The sequence below is a fragment of the Sitophilus oryzae genome, unplaced genomic scaffold (assembly GCF_002938485.1).
Source record: "Sitophilus oryzae breed Bouriz unplaced genomic scaffold, Soryzae_2.0 scaffold_111_pilon_pilon, whole genome shotgun sequence".
NCBI classification, from domain to species: domain Eukaryota; kingdom Metazoa; phylum Arthropoda; class Insecta; order Coleoptera; family Curculionidae; genus Sitophilus; species Sitophilus oryzae.
In genome coordinates this window covers 9601065-9620854 of record NW_022145749.1, presented here as the reverse complement: position 1 = coordinate 9620854, position 19790 = coordinate 9601065, and the positions used below count along the sequence as shown (strand labels likewise).

General features: G+C 33.6%; 1 protein-coding gene across 17 annotated transcripts in view; it reads right to left on the bottom strand.

Annotated features, from left to right (window-relative positions):
• LOC115885660 overlaps window positions 1–19790 on the bottom strand; it is an 86565-nt gene that overhangs the window by 11991 nt on the left and 54784 nt on the right. For 6 of the 17 annotated variants that reach the window (XM_030904664.1, XM_030904679.1, XM_030904724.1 and 3 more), the window contains 4 exons: window positions 13625–13732; window positions 7066–7113; window positions 5023–5070; window positions 4402–4514 (listed from right to left, as the gene is read on the bottom strand). In XM_030904664.1, coding sequence (XP_030760524.1) covers window positions 4402–4514; window positions 5023–5070; window positions 7066–7113; window positions 13625–13732 — 317 coding nt within the window. Of the gene's footprint in view, window positions 1–4401; window positions 4515–5022; window positions 5071–7065; window positions 7114–9874; window positions 9995–10350; window positions 10438–11058; window positions 11286–13098; window positions 13419–13624; window positions 13733–15862; window positions 16668–19790 lie in introns of those variants that run through there. The other 11 variants (XM_030904734.1, XM_030904640.1, XM_030904744.1 and 8 more) reach the window with 8 other exon arrangements.

The following is a 19790-nucleotide window of genomic DNA, read 5'->3' as shown; positions in this document are numbered from 1 at the left end:
AAGAAACCTGACGGAAGCTGCACGGAAGGAGATGAAGAGAGAGCTAACCTCCTACTTCATATACACTTTCCAGGTAGCATATCTATTGATACGCAAGTAGCTCCGACCGAACCCCACAATCCTCGCAGGGAAGACTGGGAGACGGCCAAGCTAGTAATAACAGAACAAAAACTGAAATGGGCTATTGACACCTTTCAGCCTTATAAAACAGCAGGAATAGATGGGATTTTTCCTGCCCTTCTAAAGAAGGGTCAGGAAATAGCTACACTCCATCTATTAAACATTACAAGAAGCAGCTTAGCGATGGGATATATACCAACCATCTGGAGAAGAGCGAAAGTCATGTTTATACCCAAAATAGGCAAAACTGACTGGGCTAACCCCAAATCATTTAGGCCTATTAGTCTCACATCGTTCATATTAAAAACGATGGAGAAAGTAGTCGACAACCATATTAGAGTAAATCATCTACAGGTTAGCCACTGCACGATAGTCAGCATGCATATAGAGCGGGCAGATCCACAGAAACTGCTCTGTACCAGTTAACTGAGCTAATACAGGCAAGCCTGGATAGCAAAGAAACAGCACTTTGTGCCTTCTTGGACATTGCAGGGGCGTTTGACAATATACCTCACAAGGTGGTCAAGCGATCTCTTGAAACAAGAGGGGCGAACAGTACGATAATTCGCTGGTTTTGGGAAATGCTCTCAACACGAACAGCAGAGGCTGAGATAGGTACCAAAACTGTAGTTGTTAAAACAACGCAAGGAACTCCACAAGGTGGAGTGACCTCCCCCCTACTGTGGAGCTTGGTAGTGGATGAACTACTGGAAGAATTAACTCTAGCGGGAATACACTGCATAGGGTACGCAGATGACATAGTCATCATTGCACAGGGGAAACATGAAGGCACCCTGTGTGATATTATCCAAAGAGGATTCCGCATCGCTGAGAGATGGTGCAGGACTGTCGGGCTGAGTATTAACTCAGATAAAACCGCAGTAGTGCCATTCACCAGAAAGCGAAGTTTGAAAAACTTGAAAAGAATCCATCTAGATGGAAAGGAAATACTGCCATCACAGGAAGTGAAATATCTGGGAATAACCCTGGATAGTAAACTTCTCTGGAACAGGCATATTAAGAACATTACCAGCAAAGCCACAAAGGCTCTCATGATATGCAGAAGACTGGCGGGAAATAGGTGGGGCTGCGCCCCTAACATTTTGCGCTGGATGTATACCATGATAGTAAGACCCATGATTACTTATGGAGCAGTTGCTTGGTATACAAAACTAGAGCAACGTACAGCAAGGCAAACCCTGTGCAAAGTACAGAGACTGGCATGTATCTGCATCACAGGTGCCATGAGAACATGTCCAACAGCAGCAATGGAGGTCATTCTAGACCTAACACCACTGCATATTGTCGTCGGTAGTTATGCCAATGCGACAATGATTAGAATGGTCATTGACGGAAACAGTACTGGGAGAATTTTCAGGTCAGGGGCTTGGAACACCCTCAAAAAGAAAATTCCACTTCTCCAACTCCCAGTGGATGACATACCAAGAATTTACAACTTTGAGAAACACCTCACTGTAGTATTGAGTAATAAAAAGGATTGGAAGAAAGAAACGCTTACTCAGCATATAAAAGACCATACCATCACGTGGTATACTGATGCTTCCAAAACCAAAGCAGGGACAGGGATAGGAGTATTTGGGCCGAAAACTGAATACTCCGAACCAATGGGCACCTACCCCAGTATCCTTCAGGCAGAAATTTGCGCTATCGAAAGATGCGTACAATTTATCTTGGATAGGAACTATCGAAAACAGGAAATTGCCATCCTATCCGATAGTCAAGCAGCACTTAACGCGATCAACTCAGTAACCATCAATTCGAAGTTGGTCAAAGAATGCCTAGAGAAGCTCAACAAATTAGGCAAAGAAAATAAAGTCCTCCTACTCTGGGTGCCTGCTCACCAAGGGATAGAAGGCAATGAAAAAGCAAATGATCTAGTAGGAAAGGAGCGAACACTCCACTAACTGGACCAGAACCGTTCTGTTTTCCAAACGGGAACCAACTGAAAGCGGAACTGAAGAATCTGGAAGACTCCATCCGTAACTTGGAATGGGTGTCCTCCAACGGTCTAAGACACTCGAAAAAGTTCCTTAGAACTTATGACCGAGAAAAATCAAAGGTTTTCCTTGATTTAAGTAAAAACAATCTTCGGATTGTCACGGGGTTTCTAACAGGACACTGTCTACTCAACGAACACCTCAGTAGGCTGAAACTGAGAAACAACGGCGAATGCAGATTTTGTGGGGAAAATGGGGAAACACCAGAACACCTTATCACTGAGTGCGCCGAGACGACGACCATTCGTGCCATGAACCTTGGCACGTCTGATGTCGAGGATGGAGAGCTGGCCTCTGTGGAGCCGTCTCAGATACTGGCTTTTCTTAAAGCCCTGAGACTGTATGATGAGTTATAACTCGTTATAACTCAAGAAAGGGGAACACACAATAGATCTATAAGGTCGCGGTGATTAACTCCCCTTCTAAATATTCTACATTCTACATATAATACCGCAATATCGAAAAAAAATGGCGTCCTGTTGCTGACGCCATTGTTTTTATCACATTGAGCAAAGGCCAACAATATTTATTTAGAGTTGCATAAAACACGATTTCGGCTTTTAGTCCGACATTTAATAGTCGGTAATATTATTTTAACAAAAATATTAACATGAAAATTAAATACCTACAGATACTCCCGTACTAAGCAGAGTATAAATAAGTTTTTTCTTGTAAATAACTTTCTTATCGTTTGCATTTTATGCCCATAATGTTTGATAAGGGGTTTTGTTCAAGTCTAAATATTGGTGCCTGCATTTATGCCTATATGTGCCTATATCACCACCGGCGCCGCGCCGTAGAAACGGTCACATTGTGATCCGATTCAATTCTCACGATTCTTTTTGACGGTTCATCGTTCAAATCTTATGGATCCGTGCTGGCCACGATTCAATTGAACGAACCGTATTGTAAGCAATGAATCAATTCTCACTCTTTGAACGCACGATCGCATTGTGATCCGATTCAATTCTCTCGATTCTTTTTTACATCTCATCGTTCAAATGTTATGGATCCGTGCTAGCCACGATTCAATTGCAGTCGTTAGTTATCGGTTTCAGTCAGTCACCGATAACGTTAATTTTTTAATATCTATAGCATGTCCATGAATTGCTGGTATATAGAGAATTTCGTTTCTCCCCTTACCCCTTACGGATACCACGTATTTACAGAACGGATCGACGTATTGTACTCAAGAAACATACGAGCGTTGATTGAAAGAATTGGGTTGGATACGAATAAAGAATCTGCGTGTTTCTACCTATTTCAGATCATTGGGAGTTAGCAGATATTATTGAGTTAAAATAGCAAATTTTCTTTAATTGTAAAAAATTTAGCTGCTAGGATGGACCTTATACAGTATTTTTTTTCTCTTTCTAATGGCATAAAAAAATTTATTATTGTAAAAAATGGAGTTAGCAGGTTATCACGTTTCACTGACGTAGTGACACATACATATAAGATTCGTCGGTCGTGCGTAATTTCCATTGTATGGAATATAACATAATGTTTAAATTTTGATTCAAAAGAAGTGAGACAAGAGACAACTTGGAGAGTCCGGAATAAGAGAGAGGAGACCCGGTGGATTTTTTTATCCCCAAAATCCCGATATTAAACACCGGAGTCACGAAAATCTCGAAAAATTTAAATGCCCAATCAAAAACGATTCGACTTTATAAACTTTATTTAGTCTTTCAAAGATCATATTTTATTTATACTAGAGCAAAATAAAACCACTAATTTACCACAATACCCCAAAACACTTTACTTGTAAACTGGACGCGCGTTTTGTTTGATTTGGTTTAAGCTAACCATGTCAGTTTTTTGCCGTTGTAACATCAAAGGTTCCAACCCTCAACTGCAATTATTTATACTAAGCAAAAAGTCAATATCTAAAAGTTATATTTTCTTGTTAAATACAAGAATTGTATTTTTTTACTTACTAAATATGAATGTTACTTTTTTGTCTATTTTAATAAAGCTCTTTTCTCATTTTTTTATATATGTGGCTGCATTTTTATTTAGTATTTCTTTAGATTAAATTTCTCATTAGGGATCCCGATCTCGAAAATTGGAAACATTGGAAACAAACACGTAACGTAACGAAAAACGCAAATAAGAAGAAGTAAAAGAAAAACAAAACAACAAACAACAGAAACAAAAAACAAGTAGAAGAACTAACAAACAAGTAGCATATTAGTAGTTATTTATGTTAAATAGATACTACTATTACTATTAAACACTCGAAAAAAAACTTTTTATCTACCTCATTAAGGCATGATGGGTCAATTTTGGATTCTTCAGTATCAATATCAGGTATATGTTTAGGTTCATACAGCTCATCCGGTACTTCTACTTTAATATGAACTGATGGATCATCTAAAAACAACAACAAGATACACATATTAGTAATAAATCATGATACAAGAAAACAAATATTTTCTTTGTAACATGGTAAAAAATCGTGTTGTACAATAATGTCAAAAATGCTTTAAACAAGAAAGGGCATGTGGGTTATATTTTTGAAATAAGAAAGAAATGTGCAATCTAATATACAGGGTGTCCCATTTAAAAAATATACTTTTTACAAATATATGTGACATTTGTCAGTTTGTGGCATTTTTGGTAATAAGTGATAAATCTTGATTAAAAACACTATAATTAGCTATTTTAATGAATGCTATAATCCAAAAATAACACAGTTAGTCAGCGTGGAACAAAATAAAATGAAAGCAGTAGACAATTTTATAGTTATAAACAATGCTGAAATCTCAAAAGTTAATTTAAATAAAGTTTAGAAATAAACGAAACTGAAACGTTAGAAAACCGTTAATACATTTCGAAATATGTTTAAATTTGCAACTCAAAATACTAATTGATACTTTACCAGTAAACTGTGCAGGATCCACTAAATCTGGATCGTCTATTTCTGCTTCTGAAAAAATAAGAAAAAAAGATAATGAATATCATAATGCATAACACAAACACCATACAGGGTGTTCCGATATTCCGTTGGTATAACTACTACGTATTTTTGGAGTCAAAATAAGTTAATTGGACACAATTTATTTCTATATAAAAGTGCTTCGTTTGTCCGTTAGAGAGTATCAAATTTTAATAAACCTAAAGTCCCTAAATAAACCCAAACGTTAATTCCAAATTTATGAAGCTTATTGCCAAAAATCTTTGGCCAAAAATTTCCAATCAATCTTCCCGGGAAATGATTTGATTCTTTCTATTATATTTATACTAGTTGAAGCCTGACGCATCCGCCACGACATCGACATCGACATCAGGAAAAAAAAATACTTTTTATTTTTTTTTAATTAAATGAAAAACAAAAAATCCGGCGACGACAGTTTTTATAGAGCCAATTTGCTATCTTTTAGTAAAAAAAGCAACTTTCTAGAGCAAGTCGTTACTTCAGTAGAAACGACACAGATAAGCATTTTATATACTATACAGGTTGTTAACTCGACAGTTACTTATAGGGAAACAGAATGGCAACACTGCCTATTGAGAACGCATGCATTATTGATTTTTCTGCCGACTCGTCCCGTCGCGTCGTCTATCGACGAGCGGGCCTCTTCGGCGAGCGGCAACCTCGGCAGGTTGCCGTATTTCAACCTTAAAGCTCTTGCCGCGAGTAATGAACAACTTAACAACCTGTATATGTATGTAGATTATTTTTATTATTTTATTGCATTTGATTTTCCGTATTCAATGTTTTACCCCACGTCATTGTTACGTTTGAAAGCTTATCAGTATTGTAACGATGTATAGATTAAATATTTAAAAAAAACAGAGCCGGACTTAAAATTACTTTAAATAAATTGTGTTCAAATGTCCGAAAGAAAAAAAATGTTGTTTGGTATATCATTGTACTCAGGAGACCGAGTTTTTTCAAAACCCGAAATAAAAAATGCATGTCCGTATTTAAAAAAATTAAGTTGGCCTCTGTATCTCACAAATTATCAGCTAATTTGAAAATCTAAAAACACTATGTAGCCCTAATAAAGTGGCTATAATTTTTCGATTTTCTAAAAAGTAATGACGGGAAAAAATAAAATTGATTTTTCAAAAAAATCCGTTTTTTCCAAAAACTCAGCAATCCTTGAAATTTTTAAAACTTTTTTGATGGCATCTTGGTGAACATCCTAAAGCGCAAATTGGCTCCAATTTAACCATATTCGATGTTCGTATCTATTGCGGTTACCGAGATACCAATGCTCGTACATCGAATTTGTAGCACCCTGTATACTCGCTAGGCATACCATATTGTATATTAAAGAATAAGTTGCGTATAGTTCATTGATTTCTAAGCAATAGTTCATTAATTGTCTAAGAGCAATACACAGGGTATTTCTGAATAAGTGTCCGATATGTCACAGGGTGATTTCTCAGTATTTTTATTGTAAAAAGAATGCTTCGTTTTCGAGATACAGGGTGTCAGAGTTTTGATTTGGAATTGTTTTGATAAACAAACGATACAGTCTGTTCACCGTTAAAGGAACAAATTATGTCTCTTGTTTTTTTTGTTAAGCGCACGGATTTCGAGAAAAAAATAAAAATAATTTTAATGCATGGCGAAATTGCTAAAATCTAATATGGTGGTTTCTATGTAAAATTTGTTAACGAATAAAACGTTACGAACGAAGTGTACCAAATTTCATAAAAATGACGGGAGTGGCTCCGAAGATAAATAACAATATTTTTCTTAAAAACACTCATCTGTATCTCTGTATCTTTCTTTGACACTCATCTGTATCTCAAAAACGAAACATTTTAGAACACATGTTGATATGAACATTTTACCTTAAAAATACTCTAAAAATCACCCTGTGACGTCTTATTTAGACACAATCTGTATTATAACAAAATCTTCTTGAAGGGGGAAAAGTTATTTAAAATACTATATAAAATTTCTTACTTATTTCCGCCACATTGACTAATTCTGGTGCATCTGCAATCGGATCAGCTAAAAATGAAAAGAAAAATATGAAAGAATAAAAAATAAAATAACTATATATATTCGACATCAATTAAACAGACAGAATAACTGGAATTTAAATTTCCCGCTGGGAATTCAGCTGATAGCTCAATCTGCTGTAATAAATATCAAGTTGCCACATTTATTTATTTATTTCCTGACATTGTCATTCGTTTTGACACTTTCGTTTTGTATTACGAGTTTTTGGTTTAAATAAATAGTGTTGTGATACTTTAAGCTTATAAATGTTTACAAGCAGACCTTGCAGTCGAACATTGTTCTTTTTAGAACCTCTTTTAGTGCGAAGTGTACAAGATAGCTTAATTGCCGTAAAAAACTCATTGCAATTTTATTAGAATATTTTGAAAGGTGAAGCGTTAGTAATGGCCCATAAGTCACAAATTAACTACAACAGATGCGAAAGAACACCGAATTCCGCGTTTCGGTTTCTGTGACCTTCAGAAAGAGTTCATAGACAATCCGCATCAATGTATAGTTTGCGTTATTATTTGTTTGGGTTAAAATAATCTGCACCAATATGTGAACGAGGCATATAATCTCACAGTAATTTAATAGATTGCTCGTCATATATCAGTTCGTAGGAAATTAGGGAAAAAAAAGATATTTATAGTATAAAAACATTAATTTATTTAACAAAATTTAATTAAAGATGTGACAAAATAGTTACTTTTCTATTGGTTCTATCGGACTTTTTTTGACTATATAAATCTTTATTTGTAAACTTTAATGCATAAAATATTTTCAATCTAATAAATAATTTAATGATGTAAAAAGAGGAAATTTCTCACATGGGTGGTCAAATTCTATAGTTTTCATTATATCAAACAGCCTCTGAGAAATGTTTTCTTCAGTGCAAAACTCATCAACATTTAATGTAAATAATTTTTCCAGCCTGTAAATAAAATAAACAAATTTTTCATTTGGCGATTTTAAACTCCCATAAGTGCCACTTTCATGATTAAAGGCTTTTAAATGGGTAAATAATTTCGAGTTATCCAGAGATTCGGATTCTTTTGCAAATTTTAGACAAATATCACATTGACGTATTTGAAGACCCTTTTTAATGATGTAGCCACAGACATAATTAAAGGCATTTTGAGTTGTTATACTTTCATGCCTATAATCATAATCTGGTAAAGTTATTGCCTGATGTTTTTTTAATGGTGCCACATTTTTTAATAAAATTCTGGACTTTTTGACGGACTTTAATTGTGTTAATAAAATACCCAAGTCATCGAAACAATTCATAAAGGAAGAATGCAAAAAAGTTTGACAAAATAGTTTCCTAAATGCCCTTTGGAATTCTATAGGTGTTGGATTTACAGAATTACCTTGTTGCTGTCTAACGCTGCCAAAATAATTTTCTAAGCAATCTTGGTTAATTCTCCTTGTTTTTAAATAGGTAAATCCAATAGAAGAAAGTCGATGCCAGAGAATTTGAATGGACTTTATTGTGATCATCCAGCACGTACGAAACTTGCATTTTAAAGTTATATCTATATTATTGTTATTAAAAATTTTTAAGTTTGCTAGAAATAAACCCATTTCATTTAAATATTCATTTTGAAAATCTAAGCCTTTAAAGACAGTTTTGTACGGATTAGGGTGATTAAAATCCACTGCATTTAGTAAATCAAACATTTTATCAAAATTTTCAACTACCTCAAGAGTGGCTTGTGCTTCAGCAGGAAGTACACCCAGAGTCATATGCGTCTGTAACCTAATGGCTACCGTTCTGCTAATTACTTGCGTAGCAAGCTTAACTTTCATTTTTTGAAAGTTGTTTGGATAGATGTGAGCATCCGTGAGCTTGGGTGCACATCTATATTGTTGCTTTTTATCATTATTATAAAAAGTTTCTATAAATTTCCAAGATGTCTTTTTATTGTCGACACAGAATACATTTTGCATAAGATTATTTTTGTGGCCTTAATAAGATGAGGAGTGTCAAAAAAATATGTGAGTTTATAATCACCAACATTAAATTCTGGATTGTCAGTAGTGACATTTAACAATTTTGAAATTTGTATAAAATTTGACCCCATATCAGTTACAATACCTTGAACATATAGTCCAACATCTGATAATTTATTTACACATTCCTTAAGAATTTCTAAAATATCTGCTGACTTAAGATTGGTGTTTAAAAAAAAAGACGCGATCGGTTGTTTCCAATTATGGAATAAACCTCTGGCCATAATTACAGCCACGATCTGAGCTATAAGGGACGATTTTCTTTCCTTAGTTCCAATATCATGAAGTCCAATAATTTGATCTCGACCAGTGTCAAAATATAGATTTGATTTAAGAGAGGTTTCATCTATGCATATATTGCAATGTTTGTCTAACTCCGACATAGTTTTAACTATAAGACTCAGAGAGTTGAAAATATGATCATTACCTAAACCTGGTTTGCAAATAAAATTTTGAGTTATTAGTTCTAAGCTGCGCTTCGTTGGTAAAATTAAAAGTTTCTCTAAAAATTTATATGTTTTTGGACCTAAAAAGCACAATGTAAGGGCAAATTTCTTATATTCTTCATTATACCTTCTTGCTTTAGCAACTTTATTTTTAAGAAGTGCTTGTAATTTAACGATTTCGGCTAAAGGTTTATTCAGAAATTTGTTGCACAACTTATTGAAATTTAATAAGGACGATTTTCCCCTATTTTCGGTAATGGACTGGTTTTTGGCAAATATTAACTTTTTTCTTAAAAAATGGACCTTACATTTTAATTTACTTTTCCGAGGAGTGTTAGATGTCAAAGTCGACGGCGTTTGAGTAGACATCGGCGATATCAAAGGAGATGCAGCAAGACAAGTGGATCCAGTATCAATGCTTAATTCACCTGAAGGAAAAAATATTTATTAATTTGCAATGACCGTAATAATTCTACAGGGATGCCAAAAATTATATTAATAAAGTTGTTGGCCATGGAATGGAAAACGTCTTAGATTTGATAAAATTTGATATCAGCATGACATTTAAGGTAATTAAACCTGAAAATGTAAAAAAAGACCTAAGGTAAGGCAGACGTTTTCTAATCCATTGCCAGGGCCGGCGAAAACGGTAAGTATTGTGTATAGCACAAATTAACTATTATTGTTATAATTGACAAGTTATTTTTGGTACGGACTATAAAAACAAACCCATTATGTATGTTTAGTTATGCTAATTGTAACTAATACTTAAAAATATACTTACTAGTTACCATTTCCTCGGAGATATTGGTAACATATTCTTTATCGGGCGTAACCCCGAAAGGTCGTTGAAGGACATCCAGAGGTATATCTAAAAAGAAACACACATTTTTAAAATATAATATTAAGTGCGCAAAATCAGCATTTTTTTTAATGGCATAAGTTTATTTTAGGCGAGACCGATAAGTCGAGGCACAAAATGAATATTGACAATAATAAGTTCATTTTGACGCATTGAATATTAAAATTTAAAATAAAAGAATAGGTAATAGCTATTTTTGGCGGAGACGATTCGGAACTAATCCTGAACGCTAAAGCTGCGGCCATTAAGTGGCAGTTGTGTCATAGTAAATTGAGTTGACAGTTTTAGTTGACCTTGCCCATACCTTGCCTTAGTGTTCAGAATTAGTTCCGGATCGTCTCCGCGAAAATAGCTAATACTATTAAGAAAATAAATCACCATCATGGTAACTTTTTTCACCTGTTGAAAAAAACCTATTTTGCGTATCATAACAATATAAAAATGTAAAATAAAAACACTAAATCACCACAATACACCAAAACACTTTTACTTTTACACTGGACGCGCGTTTCGCTAACCATGTTAGCATCATCAGCAGATGATTATAAACTAAAATATAATGTGTTTTTTTAACGTTTGTAGAAAAATAATATTACCTGTCACAACAGCTACCTATTACTACCTACTTACCTGACAAAACTGTAATCTTTTCAGGGGGCTCTTCAAAAATATCCTCATTTCTTGATGACGATGGTTTGAGAAATTTTGTCGGCACAGCAGTATCATACAATCGTTTAAAACCAGATGACGAGACCGAAATAAATTTGGTTTCAAAGTGATCTTCGCACAATTTATAATTTTTTAAATTTTTTTCCTGAAGATCTTCTCTTCCAGCAGCCTTAAGCCAGGCCTTTGCTCTAAAAAAATATTTTTAGATGAAAATAAGAACGTATTTTGAAATATACTGGTTTTGATTTAATTTAAAATTTACAGAGATTTTAACATGTTGAAGAAATATATTTAACAATATACGTGTATTTAACAATAACAACGACATTTAAATTTTCGGCACACTTTCAGTTAATAGAAAGTAATAGAAATTACGAGACTTTTCTAGTCAAAGGTTCCAAAAAAACCTTGGCGCCGCTACCCTAATAAAACCAAACCAATAATAACGTTATAGGCCCTAAGTTGTAAAAATTATTAGCCGGTTTGAGATTTACAAAGGGCTAATAATGCATTTATGGTATATGGCAGACAAACTTACTTAAATTGTCGCGTTTGTACCTACATACACCGAATAATAATATAACAAGAAGGGTAAGCCGGCGTTCTAGCTTTCATGTGGCGTTTACAAAGACGAGCCGCGGCGGTAGCAAAAAATTTTATGGTCGTATGCAGCCGCTGGGTCGAGCGTTCGAATACGGGGTTTCTTCACAAATAAATGCGGCGCGGCGGATGGAATTAAATGTAAATAGTATAAAGTCTGGTCGGTATTTGAAATAGGATAACGTATAATAAACAAACATATTATGTTACATAAATATATTAATTGTGTATATTTATTTACACAGAACAAAAACTAAAATAACAAACTTAATGACCTAAAAAAGCACAATCCGAGGCAAAATAATCTAAAAATTTTAACTTTTGAACAAAAAATAAACGTTTTTTATTAAAATAAATAGACAAATAAAAACATTTTTTTTAAAAAGAACATAACGTCAAGATGGATGATCTTAATTTAGTAAATTTTTACCAATAGAGCTAGGTAACAAGTTTAATAAATATACTCCGTACAAAAAAACACACCGATTTCAAATAAGAGCTTCCGCTAAAAAACATAGCCACGTGGAAATAACGTAAAATAGGGCGGGATTTAGAGTGACTCTTCTTGCTATATTATTATTCGGTGCTACATATTATGTAGTCTAATAAAAATAAAAAACTACCTAAAGAAAAAGCCACAAAAAACTGAAAGACAAAAACGAGTCAATCCACAAAAGGCGATTTGTCATTTGTCAACCACGCCAAAGTTGACAGAATTAAAAACCACACTATCATTTTAGAGTGAGTAGGGGGAGTGCAGACGCCGATGATTAGACCAGATGTTTAAAAACCTACTGCCTTACTTACACTGCCCTAAACTTACATTGTTTAGGTAGACAGACGTCTGCAAAAGCTATATAAATTTATGATCAAAATTCCCAAAGGTAATAGTAAAACTTATCAATTAGAATTATATTGTAGGGTCGTTTATGACCTCAGAGGTATGAAGGTTTTTATTTGAGATGGGACATTCCTAAACTAATATTACAAATTTAATTAAAATGAGGACGGGATTATAACACTACGTCTGCCGTAAAATATCACGTTCTTAATGTAAAAAAACAGAGCGTACGTGTCGATTCTAACTTCGTCAAGCGATGAGTCACGTATATTCGTGGCTTTATCATAATTTATGAACAGATCTTAAAAATAAAAGGAACGTAGTTTTATTTAAAATAATGTTGCATGCAATGCAGGCAAGCCGGCAAGAATAAAGACACACCTGTTTTTGGGGTTTAAAATACAAACTCCAGCAAAAGAGCATTTCATTTTTCTATTTTTGTTCATTTAAATCGAATGTACTTAGATATTTTATCAGTTTGAAAATACTAAATTACAATAATTCCTATTACAAAAGGGCGAATAATACCTAATACCTACTTATTAATAATTTTTCCTTACCTTAACTTATCCTCTGGGAACCTAAAAAGTGATTTTCCTCCTCCGGTTTTTGTAGAACAGTATAAATAAACACATTTGTATCCCATTTTAAATATACAAATTACCAAAACTTAGAAATAACAGTTCGAAAGTTCAACAAAAATCCTACACGCGTTTTTAAAAACGAACATATAACCACGCACTATGTCACACCAGCGAGCTTCAGCAAATGAATACGACACAGCAAGGGCTTCCGGACTAAACGACTGGTGTATTTACACCACTCAATAGGCGTGTCGGGTTTGCCGAGCGGTTTCCGATGCAGTCGCTTTCTTTCGCATCTGTAATAGGTAATTTGTTTAAGTGCTCTGAAGAAGTTGAGTTTTGTTAATATAATAACTGTTTATGTATTTATAATTAATTTATTTTTGTTCCCTAAAATATTTTGATTAAGAGAAAATATGTAAAAGTAGACAACGCTGTACCAGTCAAGCTTAATCACGCGACTAAAGTTTATTTGATATGAACTATACATATAAATTACTACCTGTTCGTATGTTGTTCACATTACCTAGGTCGGGATCGTCTTGAGAATCGACGCTGTCCTGAGATTCAGCGCTCTCTTGAGATTCAGCGCTCTCTTGAGATTCAACGCCTGAAAAGAAAAAAAAATATATGAAAACGAAGAAAATGTAAAAATAGAGGATCTGGGTTCGAAAATATGATATTTATTAATACAGAGTGATATTTATTTATACAGAGTTATAAACTGAAACAGTAAACTAATAACAGTTATAATCATCTGCTGATGATGCTAACATGGTTAGCGAAACGCGCGTCCAGTGTAAAAGTAAAAGTGTTTTGGTGTATTGTGGTGATTTAGTGTTTTTATTTTGCTGTGTAACACCAAAGGTTCCAACCCTCAACTGTAAACTTATTTAAGACTCATTATAATTATCATATCACACGATATATATCATTTTCAAAATTTTATTATTGGGTAAAAAAATAACGGTGTTTTACGTATAAATTATATTTTAACACAAGTACATTAACAAACTTACATTTTAAGCGTCTTTTATTTTACCTCTAATTAATCTGACCAAGAAAAATACATTTAAAAATACACAAATTATTATATTGTTTTATTAACACTGATATTGGCATATTCTCTCATCTGATGAACTCTATTAATATCAATAATGTTATTACTATCAGTGACACCAACTTCAGAACCTTCATATATGGGTGGTTCCCCAATAAGACATATTTACACAATTAGCTGTTACTAGGCACTATTGTAAACTAAGTTAAGGAAGAATAATAACTTAACTAATACAATAATTATGAGTCATATGTTGTACAATCTAAGTACAATGTGCTAGTTTTTTCTTTTTATATGTTTTTTTTTCAGGGCGAGTATACCCAATTTCTTTAATAGAGATATAATGCTCGTTGAAGGCGCATCAAAACTAGCTAGTAATTCACAGGGCTTCTTCAAATACGCCTCTTTTCCTGTTTAATGGGTAAATTGCGCTGAGGTACAGTGGCTTCTCTTTTGCGATCAGGTTGGCAGTCAAACTTATGTGGTCTAATATGCGGCTTTAGCGATATATTCCCACCTACCACCTACCTATACTGTAGATAAATAATTTGCCATATCTTCTTCTGTAAAACTGTAAAAAAATAAAACATTTTATAGGGTACACTTTGATAATACAGTACAAACTCTTTAATCGGAACACACGTTAAGGCCGGGACACACCTATCATGTACGTTTCCGATCCGGCTCTGGCACGATTTTGCCCCAGAAGCGGATCGCTGTGGGATCGGAAATGGTGAGTACACACATGTCATACATGCTTCCGACTCCTTCACGATTTCGGGCTTCGGCTGGATATAATCGCCAGTCTTGATTCAACAGTCATCGCAGTTGTGTGCGCAAAATGTTTAATAATTTTAGCAACAGTGATTTAGCCATGGTGGCACTTTGTTTGGAAGAAGAAGATGAGGAAAATGAGAAAGCTTTTATAGAAAACAGCCAAAAACGCAGATTTTGGGTACATCCTACTTGGAAAAGAAGATCTGCAGAAGGGGAGTATGTACGAACCTACACAGAAAAATAAAACACCATCAAATTAAAATGTCTGTTTTTTGTTTAGAAATTGATAATGCAAGTTATTTTAAAACGTTTGCCGCCATATTTAATAGTCTTACATTCGACATTTAATTCCTTTGCAACTTTCTTCCAGACCATGTCTTTGTAGTCGGAGTTTCGGTACTGCTCTTTGGTCTGGCCATACAGCACTGAATATTTCCGCACTTCTTCAATTAGTTCCTCCGGTTTTATTGTTGATATGTTTTATTATTTTAGTAAAAAACTAAAAATAAGATAGCAAATACAAAAATAAACAAAATAGTTCAAAACGACACTCGTCCCACAGCCAGCATAGACGAATAGACTGACAATCGGAACACGAACGGATGCAGGAACGGAGTCGAATAGGAGCGAGGATGAATCACTTATCGGAAAGGTGTAAACTGCGCTTGTTAAAATAACGTACGATTTCCCTCTCATACAGTCGTCCGACTGTATGATCGGAGCCGGATCAAAACGTGCATGATAGGTGTGTCCCGGCCTTTAATCGTTCACCAAAAGCTCTAAAAATAAGCGACACGGAAAAATGTTCAGTTGCAATATCTTAGCGGATTCTAGTGGTTTCTCCCCTTATTTTATTCTGGCGCGCTTGAGTAAATCCCAAAATCCTCGCTTGGCCTCTGCTACCTTTATAATGCAAAATTGGTCGAGTTTCCAGTCCTTTTCGTAGTTTGCTGTTTTTCTTTTGGCACTGAGAGCAAAGACGCAAGTACAGCATTATTGTCTCTTTGGTAACGTTGCAGTACTGTTTGCTGATTTCAGCACCCATACGATTCCTTCCACCATGGTTTATGGCTAAATGTGCGTTATGGATTATTTCGAATAAATCTTCTTTTCTAGCATAAAATACAACTTGAGAATCGAGTGATTCCGCAATGGGTTTAATTAATAGCTCCCTTTGATTTATTGTTATAACGTCATATTTTCGTACAATTCTGTAATGTTTAACGGATTTTTTTGTTTTCCCGGTAGATAACACAAGCTTCGCGTTCTTCACTTCGCTAATTTTAATTTCGTATTCGCTCGCGCTTAGAAATGCGTTATTATCGTCCCGTTTCAATTTAATAAGCGTCTCTAGATTTTCTACAAACTTGTTTCTCAAATCGTTGACTTCCATTATTAAAAACGATTAAGCTAAACTACACTATGTAAATACAAGAGAAAATAAACAAAAACACAATATTATTCAGGACCGCACGCATTAAAACAGACTACGTCGACGCCCGAGCAAAGTTGCTAAATCGACTAGTTTGTCGTTTGTCTGCAGCTTATCGATACCGTCTCCTATGGATTTTCACGTTAATGGCCGCTCACCAGAGTTGCCAGATGTCCCGCTATTTAAGTAAATTGTCCCGCAATTTCACTACCCTCTTTTTCACTACCTATCCTTAAAAAGTATTTTTTTAACCAAACATATTATTATTAGTAGTAATTAGCATACCGGGTGTTTTTCAAAAGTATCAACCCCCTATAACTTTTTTATTATTTCAGATAAAAAACGAGATTTGGTATGTTAGTATATGATATAAATCAGCATTGATTGACGTATTCAATTAGTTTCGGCCATTTCCTGTTTCACTAGAAATGACTGTAACTTTTGATTTTTTATGATACCCTCATTTTTTACTTTATTTCATAGAAAATTACATTCTGAATAAAATGACATAATGATATATCATAGGTATATCAAGTTTTGACATTTTCAATTAATTCTTTTTCCAAATATGCTAATGAGTCGTATTTGTTTCATTTGAAAAAATTGAGTTATAGCACAGTTATAGTTAAAAATACGATTTGGTCATCTTTTAAGCTGCCAGGAAAAGACAAGAAAACCTTAGACGGTCAAATCTATTTTTCCAAGGCTTCTCAATTAAAAATTAGTGGTTTTAACTCAACAATGGCACTCTACAGTATGTCCCCGGATTGTCTTTACAAGAGGAAAAACTATTTTTTGAGAAAAAAACGTTCTTCATAAATATGTTTGCTTGTTCTAAAATAATCCCATTTATACTTTTACAAATTTCCATACCGTTTTAGAGAAAATTAAAGTTAATTAAAAGTTATTTGTTTTTTATTACTTAGGGCACACACCCTAAAATACGAGTATATATACAGGGTGAGTCTTAAATAAGTGCAAATATTTTCAGGGCTGATAGATCTCGATAAAAAAAACATAATTTCTCTTTACCATTTTCAAATAAGTCGAAAATAACCGAGTTATTAAGTTTGAAAATTTAAAAAAACATTTTTTTTGGAAAAATTTTGAGAGCCACCGGATTTTTTCTGTATTTGCATCAGTGCCGTAACAATAGAGTAAAGCCGTAACTATGGTAATATCAGAGATTAAGAAATTATACCGTGCGAAAATTAGCGGTGAACAGGCAGTTCTAAAAAGTTTTCGAAAAATACACAGGGAAATTTAAAAGAAAATGCACGTTTTTGAACATCTTTTTTTTGCAAAAAAAAACTCATAGACGTGTTCCTGGGGTCAAAATATACCACCCCTAAAAATATTTGCAATTATTTAAGACTCGTCCTGTATGTATATTTTTTAAATAAAATAACTCTCAGATTTTTCCAGTTTTATACAGTTATTATTAAAATTTTAAATATATCTCTGAAATATATTAATTTCTCGCTTTGCATTTCAATTGTACCAATTTATTTCTTTATAAAATAAAATAAACTACTTTGAAATTAAAATGACAAACACATCTATCACTGTCAAAGATCTAATCGTTGGACAGACTATATGTAGACGATTAGAATACTTACATGCGACATTTTTTGTCAGCGCCATATTTACTTGTACCGATTTACTTTAAAAATGTAAAATTTTTGTTTCAGATGCAACATGAACCTTCTGCAAATCGTTGTCATCCCTATGCTGTTTCGGGGGCTCAATTCCAGTTTCTGTTTGCTCATTGTTTTCAGTTTTATTAGTTTCAGTAAAAACAGCAACATTTGCTTTTCTTTGTCTTTTTTTACTAAGACTGGGCTTAATTTCAGTTTCTGCTTGCTCATTGTTTTCAGTTTTATTAGTTTCAGTAAAAACAGCAACTTCTCCTTTTCTTTGTCTTTTTTTACTAAGACTGGGCTTAATTTCAATTTCTGTATGCTCATTGTTTTCAGTTGTATTAGTTTCAGTAAAAACAGCAACTTCTGCTTTTCTTTATCTTTTTTTACTAAGACTGGGGTTAATTTCAGTTTATGTTTGCTCATTGTTTTCAGTTTTATTAGTTTCAGTAAAAACAGCAACTTCTGCTTTTCTTTGTCTTTTTTTACTAAGACTGGGCTTAATTTCAGTTTCTGTTTGCTCATTGTTTTCAGTTTTATTAGTTTCGGTAAAAACAGCAACTTCTGCTTTTCTTTGTCTTTTTTTACTAAGACTGGGCTTAATTTCAGTTTCTGTTTGCTCATTGTTTTCAGTTTTATTAGTTTCGGCAAAAACAGCAACTTCTGCTTTTCTTTGTCTTTTTTTACTAAGACTGGGCTTAATTTCAGTTTCTGTTTGCTCATTGTTTTCAGTTTTATTAGTTTCGGTAAAAACCGCAACTTCTGCTTTTCTTTATCTTTTTTTATTAAGACTGGGCTTTATTAATGACGTCAGTTTATCTATTTGACATCTGAAAATATATGGCACGTCTTTCTTCATTCGAACTTTTACTTTACTTAATCGATATTCCATATAGTTGTCCATATCTTTGTCAAGCTATAAAAAAATATACCGGTTGTTTTTTAAAAGAGGCTCACCCCTGTAACTTTTCTATTTTTTCACGTAAAAAAGGGAGATTTGGTATGGTAGCATATGACAGGATTGATTGACGTTTTCAATAACTTACGGTCACTTCCTGTTTCACTGGAAATGACTACGACTTTTGATTTTTAGCCCTCGGTATTTTTTTACTTTATTTCATAGAAAATAATATTCTGAAAAGAATGATATAACATGTCAACTTATAAATTTTCTCTTAAAAAGAATTGTATTTTAAATTTCAATTTAGAGTGTCACGAAAATAAATATAACGACAATTTGACTCGAAATACGAAGTACCTATTTGGTATCAAATTATTCGTAAGAAAAGTTTTGATATTGACTTTCGTTCCATTTGAAAAAAATGAGTTATAATTAAAAATACGATTTGGTCATATTTAACCGGCCAGGAAAAGACACGAAAAACATTTGACGATCATCTATTCTTCCAAGTTCCAAGACTCCTTGATTAAAATGGCATTCTAGGAGTGAACACATAGGAGTGAATCGCCGACCCAAGGTTTCGCTTGCCAGCAGGGTATATTTAACACATACATAATATTTATAGCTATATTTTTTTATTTTTTTTTATTAAGTTTTGTGTTAATATGTAAGTATTAAGCGTTTAGACTCTTAGGTGATCGTAATTTACGATTAAAATAATATTTTATGTGTTTTTTAATTTTATTAATAAAACAAATATTTACCTCTACGTGTTGTTTCAATTTGGGCCCAGATTATTCAGTTGCTTATATCGTAATTATTGATTTGAAAAATCAAACATCCCTTAACTTTAACAAT